The 9,969-nt window shown below is 44.5% G+C and overlaps 1 protein-coding gene across 1 annotated transcript; it reads left to right on the top strand.

The window, feature by feature from the left end:
* The first annotated feature begins 177 nt into the window (after positions 1-177).
* syn2a (synapsin IIa) lies at positions 178-9,791 on the top strand. The gene is made up of 11 exons (XM_056601474.1): positions 178-595; positions 5,061-5,118; positions 5,230-5,321; positions 5,470-5,626; positions 5,958-6,047; positions 6,220-6,282; positions 6,670-6,812; positions 6,992-7,066; positions 7,788-7,890; positions 8,301-8,447; positions 9,113-9,791. The coding sequence occupies exons 1-11, from the start codon at positions 246-248 to the stop codon at positions 9,245-9,247; spliced, it is 1,413 nt and encodes a 470-aa protein (XP_056457449.1). The 5' UTR covers positions 178-245; the 3' UTR covers positions 9,248-9,791.
* The last annotated feature ends 178 nt before the right edge of the window (positions 9,792-9,969 follow it).

Raw genomic sequence — 9,969 nt, 5'->3', positions numbered from 1 at the left:
TGTGTAGCGTCAGCTCTGGAGAGGGGGAGCTTGGAGGACACACCGCTGAGCTGGGAGGGAATACATTCGCTGGGAGTTTGCCTTGTAAAAACCGAGCTACCGTCACCAGCTATCCACTAGAAGCAGGCTCCTTGAGCAGAATAATTTAGCATTAAGGGGACTTCCTTCAACCACCTGGCTCTTTTCAGATTGGTATTCTCCTTCTATTCTCTTTGGATCTTCGCAGCCTCTGTCAACCTGCAGCTATGAATTATTTGCGCCGGCGTCTCTCAGACAGCACTTTCATCTCCAACCTGCCCAATGGCTACATGTCGGACCTCCAGAGGCCTGACCCCGCAACCCCTCAGCCCACCACCCCAACCACCCCCGCCGCCCCGGCTAAGTCCCCCACGGCCGGGACCGCGCCTCCTGCCACGTCCCCTGCTCCGGAGAGGAAACCACCGTCGTCCCAGTCCACCGGGTCGGGCTTCTTCAGCTCCATCACCAACGTGGTGAAGCAGACCGCTGCCTCAGCGGGGCTGGTGGAGCAGAGCCAAGTCACGACGTCCAAGAAGTTCAAGATCCTCCTGGTGATCGACGAGCCCCAGCAGGAGTGGTGAGGCAGCCCGCGGCGTTACACCACACAGTTTAGCACCAGGGCTAGGTACCCGGGTATGGATGTAGGGAGGAGGGATATCTGCCTGTCCTCGGCAAGGGCATTCTGCCTGCTATATATTTCCCTGACTGTCAATTTGCAATTGAAGGAGGTAAACGTTGACGAGGTAAAGGTTCAACAAATGCTTTCCCCTACCCCAAAAACATGGATGTGTATTGTAGGTGTATTTACATGGTAGCGCATTTCATTGATAAATAGATTTACTCTAAGATGGAGGATGTTCTGTACCTGAATATGCATTTAGAGGTCTTAATAGTATGTTTTATTATTCCTTCTCTGTCCAAGCTCCTCATCTATCTATACAATCGATATAAGTGTAATTGTTCATTGTCTTCCCTCTGCTTTCTTTGGTTCTGTGTCAACATGGTGGCTTTGGTATATATTTGGGTGCAGTGGATGAGTTTAGTAGAAAACAACCTGTAAGAGGGAGAACACTTGAAACAGCAACACTTCTAGAATGCAAACAAAGGAAAACCAATATTGATTGTCATTGGAAACCATGCACGTGCTTCCTTTGACAGCAGCTCACATACTGCTGCAATGTTTGCCTGCCATCAATGGGATTTCCCCATCGTTCGTTATTAGCATGCAGGTCATGTGACCATCCCTGCAGCTTACGCAGGGTAAGAACCACGGGGGCTGCAGAACTACATTCCCCTACACACTGCACCTTCAAAGAAATTGGCTGACTAACTACTTTAGATTAATCAAGTTACAATTCTGTTCAGCTGCTTTTGTATTGACAATATAAAGGTTTTATGTGTGTCTTTATTAAAACAGCAACATTTGATCCTACATATCCGCATATCTTCGGTCATCGCAGAATAAATATCTTGTTTGGGCATTCAGATTATATATGGATAATAATTGCATTTTTACATTACATTTTATACATTTGATTAATAATGAAATGGTTTTGTGTTTTTCAGCAGCTAGATAGGGTAGTAAACATGGAAGATGGCTTTGGGAAATATCCTTCGGTCTCCATACTGGCTGCTTGACATGTTATCTGACGTGTCACACATGTTCGCCGGTGGTTATGAGATTGTGATTTCCTCTTTAAACCTTGAATATGCACACAGGATACATAAGGGCTAGCTTCAGTCGAGCAGCGCAGACCCCTGTCTGAGTCTTCTTGACAGGGTAATAGGAAATTCAATAGTATTCGATGTTGATTGACATTTACCAGGATATGAGGTTGACGCTGTAGTTGTCACGAATTACTTTGCATCAATGCATCTGCATAACTAGGCAGATATGCCACAGGGAGACAACGCAGATTTACAAAAAGAAGAAGATTATTGCAGCCACTCCATACAACCTTTTGTTCATATCAATAAAATAACAACATTGAGGGATTTGCAGCTCATTCAACATTAATATATCCGGGACCATGAACATCAAATAATATATACTCATATCATTGCTGGCTGTGTGTATTTGGTGCATATGTGCTTATGTCCACACACACATCCGACTAAAGAATAGGCTTTCCATTAACGCTCTGTTTTTCTTATTATTTCTTCTTCTGTTTTATAACTAATAAGCTATTTAGCTAGTTGCCATTAAGTGGCCACTATAAAAAAAATACTTCAAATTATAGATTATTATGGTTGATCACACTCTTCTGTTTTGTTGATACATCTGGAGGACACTGTATAAATAAACCTGGCCCTGTTGAGTTTCTCTTAATCAGTAGTAATGACTGTGCTCTGGGTCCTATGTGTGGGAGGATTTTAAAATAATTGAATTGTCCTACAAACCTGCAGGATCTGTACTCAGACATAGCTCCTGGACTCATAGCAAGGGTTAGAACAGTCAGTAATAGACATTTTCCAGTTTTCGGTTTATAAAATGTTGGGGACAGACCATTTTTGTGGTTTAGTTTTACATTCAGGCTACAACAAATCTCAATAAATATACAAAGAAAGTGCCTCACTCCAACATGATACAAACATTGTAGACACTGTGTGTTAGCCGAAAGGCATTGCTGAGAGTATCCCCAGTTAATATCACTGCAGATTTCACACGGTAATTAAATGGAAGAGCCATGAGACGAAAGCATAATTAGAATAGCACACTATAAACATAAAATACCTACCTTACAGTCAGTGGTAAAGATGACGCATTGTTTTGAGGTGTTCAGGTGCTGTAGGTAACATTCAAGAGCTGTTGTATAATTTGTTAGAAATGGCCTAATCGTCTGTCGGCTATTAGTAAGTGAAATGCACTGTGAAAATATCTGTTTCGAGTTGACTGCGCCTGCCTCTGTGTCAGACATTTAGATGTCAGACAGCTCCCAGCTTATTCTGAATCAATGAGGGCATCTCTTCCCTGATGGATTCAGGGGGTCTGTCTTACCTGCCAATCACAGCTTATTGATTGCAACAATTCTGAATGACGGAGAAACGTAGAAGGGGGGCGGGGGGCAGCAAAGGGGGAAATGACCTTTCTTTGGTTGCCCAGTTTCAAAACCTTGGTCTCCTGCTCTTTTCTGCTCTCTCTCTCTTTCTCTTTCTACAACTCTTAAATCTTACCTACAGCCCCTTTTATGAGTGGAATAAATGTTTCCTCCAAATGAGTTCATAAATGTGCTAATGTGGAAGAATAAAAATGTAGGCGTCTAGACATTTTCATGGTCACGACACGAGTCTCTATGAAGTGCACAATTGAGCGACACTTGAGTTTCAATTTCCCCTCAGGAGCCTGCATTGCGTAACTTGACGTTTTCTTCCAGTGACTCCAAATAACATGCCATCTGGCATTTCAAAAAGATCGCTCATTGTGCTGTTTATAAATGGAACATTTATTTTATATTTGACACGACAATCAACAGCAGCTGCTGAAATAGTTGTTCTATTGTGGCATTCCACTAAAATATTCAGCAGGAAGAAGTCGGGTGTATATCACTTTAACCTGCTATGTTGTACAGATTGGAGCGTTGATACCTAAACCATCTAATATATACAGGAGGCTATATTGGCTGGATACACTGTTTTTCTTTTAAGATGCCAGTCATCAATTTTATGCATTTCAATCGCATTGAATCACTATCATGGTTCCTCTTCTGCATGCCAAGTTGCTGTTCTCTCCAGAATATAAATTAATAGATGAAACCAAAGAAAAGGGCCGTCCTTTGACGCAGCCAATTATTCTTTTAGGCCTTAAACCCTATCACCCTTAGCCAAACAGGAAATGTTGCAATGAAAGTCAGAAGGGCAAAGCAAGCCTTAACAAGGCTGTTGGAGTAAAACTTTGACTAATCCCAATCTCTGCTACGTCATTTAGTTTGTGTCTGTGTCCGTGTCGCTGACATGTTTTCCGAACATAGTCCATAGATAGACAGAGCGAGAGTGGTTGTCCCAGAGTAGACGCAACGCTCTCTTCTCCGCTTATCAACATGTGATTCATCTCCTCTCAGCCTTGTTTTCCTCCTGCGCGGCCTTTCAGAACAAGTCACATTAGATCACTGCTTGAATTATTCATCTGTTACTCCTCTGAGCTGACCACTGCATATCAATTATGCGGCTGATCAACTTAAAAGTTTGGCGCAACCGTTCACAATTAAGTTAGCTTGATGGGTGTTTTGGTCTTCTGTTTGGGTTTCTGCATTACGTCACCCCTTTTTGACAACCTAACAGTGTTCTGAAAGCCTCGCTGGCTAAATCTGTGTCGAACTTTGAGAGGTTAAACTTGCACTACAACCTTCCATACAGCAATGGAAGGTTGCTGTATGGAAGGAAGGAAGACAGATTTTAATTTGAATATTAAAGTCAGACACTTGGTCAATAATGTCTGGTTTCCAAAGAGCGGTCATTAGCAGTGCAGCCATTTGCTGATCATTTTAAATACTTGGTTGTGTGCCATGCATTTTGTGTACCAGTAAACAATAAGGTGTCACTGCAATTGTGCTCTAAGGGTCTCTCTCTCTCTCTCTCTCTCTCTCTCTCTCTCTCTCTCTCTCTCTCTCTCTCTCTCTCTCTCTCTCCTCTCTCTCTCTGCCTCTCTCTCTCTCTCTCTCTCTCTCTCTCTCTCTCTCTCTCTCTCTCTCTCTCTCTCTCTCTGCCTCTCTCTCTCTCTCTCTCTCTCTCTCTCTATAAATAAACTGCATCCTCTAGGGGGGAGAACAAGGTAGACTGTTCTGTTGAAGTAGCTAAAAAGCCTGATTCTGCCTTAATTCTTTTACTGTCTAACTTAAACATCTCATAGCAGTGCTTAAGACAGCAGTTTTGGATTTGACTAAATTCAGTGAACTGTGGTTGATATTGAATCGACTCATATGGAAGATGTATTGAGAAGATTTAGCAGATCAATGTGACACTATATCAATTGGTCGCCGCCGGGCATTCAAAGCATAATTTGAATCAAAGGTTAATCAATGTTTTGTCTTACTTTATCTTCTCAGGGCAAAATTATTCCGGGGCAAGAAAGTGCTTGGAGACTATGACATCAGAGTGGAGCAGGTGCGTTTCACCCGGCAGACAATATTACCTTTCATATGCTTTGTTTTGATAAGTCTTTATATTTGATATATAATAGTAACTGTTGTAATACAACAACCTTTTTGATGTTAGGCTGAATTCAATGAGATCAACATCTTGGCTCACGCCAATGGAACCTGCAATGTTGACATGCAGGTGTACAGGAATGGCACCAAGGTTGTCAGGTGAGACCGACACACACACACACACACACACACACACACACACACACACACACACACACACACACACACACACGTTTACCTAAATCATGGCCCTTCAGATCTTCCTTATCGTTGCTCGACTCCCATACTCCCAACTGTCTTTCCCCAGGTCCTTCAGGCCCGACTTTGTCCTCATCCGCCAGCACGCCTTCAGCATGACCCAGAACGAGGACTTCCGCAACCTGGTGATCGGCCTGCAGTACGGCGGCGTCCCGTCCATCAACTCGCTGGATTCCATCTACAATCTGTGCGACAAGCCCTGGGCGGTACGTCTCCACAGCTGAGCTAGCCTGTAGGGAGCCCTCAGCCTGGTAAACAGTAGCCACGGGGAGCCAGAGTCAAGGGCGGATAAACAAACGTCATTTCTCAGTGTCTGTAGCTTCATAACGTGTCAATGCTTAAACGGACACGACTTCGAGGGGGGTTTGTGGGCTTGGATGTGAGGCAGATTTTGTTGAAAGAATAGCGTGAGCATCTCTAGTTTAAAATGCTTCATTGTTGTGTGTTTATTGTTCGTATGTCTGTGTGCACGCACGTCTGTGTGTGTCGTTGTTTCTCTGTATGTGCGTGTGTTTGTGTGTGTGTGTGTGTGTCTAGTTTGCCCAGCTGATCACCACCTACAGGAGGCTTGGTGCTGAAAAGTTTCCTCTGATCGAGCAGACCTTTTACCCCAACTACAAAGAGATGGTGAGAGCTTCAACGGCCTTCTTTGATCACCAACAGTCTCATTCCCAATATTTTCTGTCACTTTGCTTCAATCTTAATATCGAAAATATCGATATTTCTTTCAATCATTTAACCATTGCAAAACGCAATGTGAACAAAATATTTAACGTTTATGATTGGTCTTCCTCTGCAGGTAACCATGCCAGCGTTCCCCGTGGTGGTGAAGATTGGACACGCCCACTCGGGCATTGGGAAGGTCTGTATCTGATTTCATTACAAGATGCACACTAATCACGTTTATCTTCTCAACGTCGTTTTACTTTTCCTATCGTGATCGCCTAATCTTAAATTCAGGATAGTGTGGTGGCTAGGGTGCACGACTCATAAGCCAAACATACTGGGTCGATCCCCGAATGTCTGCAAGCACACCTGTAGAAATCCATGATCAAGATACCTCCATGCTACCTAAAGTCCCAACAAAAGGAAAAATAACCCTCTTAGGTCCAATTGGGGGCACCTATAGTTTAACCACTTCCACCTCACAAAATAAATCCGTCTTCTGTTCGATAGGGACCTTAAGTACATGTATCTAATAGGACTGATAGTCGCTTCCAACGGCTCAACAGTAAATATGAATGTGTAGGTGAAGGTGGAGAACCACAGTAAGTTCCAGGACATAGCCAGCGTCGTGGCTCTGACCCAGACCTACACCACCACCGAGCCCCTCGTGGACGCCAAGTACGACATCAGGATCCAGAAGATCGGCAGCGACTACAAGGCTTACATGTGAGTAGCCTTCTGCTTTTGATGGAGAAAATAATTGGTATAAATAACGAAATTGTAATACATATTATTTATGAATTGTAAATAATAATATATAAATATATTATATATATATATATACATAGATGGATATATCAATTTCAGCGTTAGCCATCATATCTCTGGTTTCTCACCCAACGCAGGAGAACTTCTATATCTGGTAACTGGAAGAGCAATACAGGCTCCGCCATGCTGGAGCAGGTGGCCATGACTGACAGGTAAGGCATGAAGCGGTACGCTCTCCCCTCTGCCAGCAGAACAAAACAGACCGTGGGCCCAGCGGAGGTCTTATGTATAATCCATGACGGGGGTCCCGTTATAGTGGAGATATCCTCAGACGGGAGTGGAAAGCAGCCTAGGCGAAGCCTTATTACCCCCGGAGTGCTTCATTCCGTGTGCACCGCAGTTACAAACAGTGATTAGGCATGTGTTTCTCTCGTCTGTTGATGTGGTTTTTATTGCCTTCATTAGTCTGAAATAACAAATATTATACTGCTGGCCTTCGGGCAATGATAAATATTCTTTGATTAGTCGCTCAATGATTCTACTGAGATTAACTATTGAAAAGCGGAGGTGTCACGTTATGGAAGAATAATGCTCAACCTAGGAGCGTTATTGGCCATTTGGGGACAAGTATTTATCAAAGCTGTGGTGTAATATTTCTAAAAGAGCAGCGAGAGCAGCGAGAGCAGCGAGAGCAACATTACAACACCACAACATGCCGCTGCAGGGTGCTCATTAACACTGTCAGCGATCCGCCCGCCCGGTATTTTGATCAGTCGGGGTGTGAAGTCGATCTTTTATCAGCATGCAAAACAAGTAGCAACGCAACTCCGTTTGGGTCTCGCTTGAATGGGGGTTGCATTTTAATTGGTCTGCTTTTAAGCGTTGTGTTGGTTACATGCTCCGTGTTTGTTTGTGCGATATCTTTGTTATTAGGTACAAGCAGTGGGTGGACACCTGCTCAGAGGTCTTCGGGGGTCTGGAGATTTGTGCCGTCAAAGCCATCCACGGCAAGGATGGAAAGGATTACATCACAGAGGTAACCTGCTGTTGAGAACGTATTTCGTTTATATATAAATAAATCTCCAGATGATCTCTCACGATAAGCAGCAGGAGATGCAACTGGCTGCAGCCTGTTGCACTTGCACTTGCTCTTGCTCATTGCACATACAGTTTCATGTATGTCTACATGCACACAATTGTATAATTGTGTGCATGTGTATATATATATGTATATTGTTCATCTTTCATGGAGTTTACAATTATTTATTTTGCTTATTTATCTATATTTTATAGATATAAAATAGATATATATTTTATGTATTTACTTTCATAATATATTTTTTAATAGATTATTAACACCTGTCATTCTGATGAAATGCAGTCAGATTGCAACACACTTGTAACCCACACCCTATTCCCCTCACCTTCCCCCCGGGCGTGCTTCAGGTTGTGGGCTCCTCCATGCCCCTGGTAGGGGAGCACCAGGCGGAGGATCGGCAGCTCATTGCCGACATGGTGCTGGCCAAGATGGAGCAGGAAGCACAGAATGCAGCTAACGCCTCCCAGAGACCAACCACCACACAGCCATCACAGGTAACACACACACACACACACACACACACACACACACACACACACACACACACACACACACACACACACACACACACACACACACACACACACACACACACACACACACACACACACACACACACACCCATATACATATACATACAGCGCCAACTACATATACCATGCATTTGCTGCGTGATGCTTCAGAAAAATGAATACTATCGTTTTCTTGGCTGCTTGTCAGATTAAGCAAGACTCTATCCATGAAACTATAAAAATAATTGTGAGTTGAAGCCATTATACCAATAGAGGATTATCTAAATGTCCAAATGTTCTCCTCAAGCGGCACTTCACCCACTGTAGCGATGAATAGTACTCTAGTGAAGCAGCCCAAATTGGCTGCAGAATCGGCTGCAGGAGGAGAATTAATCACTTGGACAGCACCAGGAAGCGCTTTGGAGACTGGCTCAACGACACCATTAGGCATGCGGCCACAAAGCAAGTCTGAAGGTTGGGCCACGGTCGCCCACCGCCAGAACTCGGAGCCATGGAGCAGCTTCATGCCATCGCACCGTGTCACATGTCGTTAGGAACTAATGTCACGCCTTAGGTCGTATGTACTTACAAGGGGGAGAGACACGACCAGTGGATGAACCAGGCTTTATGTTGTGTTTGGTGTGCAGGGCGGCGGGCAGAAGGGCGAGCTGGTGGCCGACCCCACGAAGAACGGAGCTGCGCCGCCCCCTCAGGGCTGCCTGCAGTACATCCTGGACTGTAACGGCGTGGCGGTGGGGCCCAAGCCCGTCCAGGCCAACTGACCTGTTGAAGAAGGAGCAGCATCAGTGGGGTAGAGCCCAGAGATCTAGATAACCAGTGGCGTACATTATGGGAACACGAGATGCATAGGCATGTAAAGGGGGGGGGCTTTTGGGAGCTAGAGCCAAAATGTTGGCGCTTGTTATTCACGGACCAGCGCTGGGTTGGCCTGGATTTGGCGGTGTTTTCCTTGTTTTGGTTTTCTTCCTCTATGCAGTGTCCAAATGTACTGTCTTCTTGTTGATTCGCGTGGATTCGTGTGCTTGTAATGGTCGCTCGCTCTGTTGCCCTGTTAGCTGTAGTCTTTCCCTTGAAGCTGTCGTTGATGATGTAATAAGCAGATTGTGCCTACACTCCCCAAGTCCAGTGCTGCCCCGTGCCACCGGTTTGACACAGATATGGCCCCCACACACACACACACACACACACACACACAAACACACAAACACACACTCTAAACACAGCCCCAACACCTACTCCCTTTTCTTTTTTTAACTCCCAAGCTTATTCTTTTGCCCACGCACGACACATCCCACCCCCCGCCGTTTCGCTGTGTACCTTTTCGATATTGTTCAAACTGTGGTTTGTCGTGCAGTTGGACGTGTGTATAACTTGGTATCTACATGTGGGTGTGTGTGCGTGTGTGTGTGTGGGTGTGGGTGTGTATGTATGTGTGTGAATATTATTTATTTTTCATACATGTACTAAATGGACTTGGGTGTTG

This window comes from Gadus chalcogrammus, chromosome 1 (genome assembly GCF_026213295.1).
Source record: "Gadus chalcogrammus isolate NIFS_2021 chromosome 1, NIFS_Gcha_1.0, whole genome shotgun sequence".
NCBI classification, from domain to species: domain Eukaryota; kingdom Metazoa; phylum Chordata; class Actinopteri; order Gadiformes; family Gadidae; genus Gadus; species Gadus chalcogrammus.
Note: the sequence above shows the minus strand (reverse complement) of the source record. Positions and strands in the feature narration are given on the sequence as shown.

Excerpts from the sequence above, each read along its gene's own strand:
- syn2a (XM_056601474.1), top strand. The coding sequence starts at position 246 with ATGAATTATTTGCGCCGGCGTCTCTCAGACAGCACTTTCATCTCCAAC. Across the intron at positions 5,119-5,229 it reads ATGACATCAGAGTGGAGCAG|GCTGAATTCAATGAGATCAA; the intron begins GTGCGTTTCACC and ends TTTTGATGTTAG. Across the intron at positions 5,322-5,469 it reads AATGGCACCAAGGTTGTCAG|GTCCTTCAGGCCCGACTTTG; the intron begins GTGAGACCGACA and ends GTCTTTCCCCAG.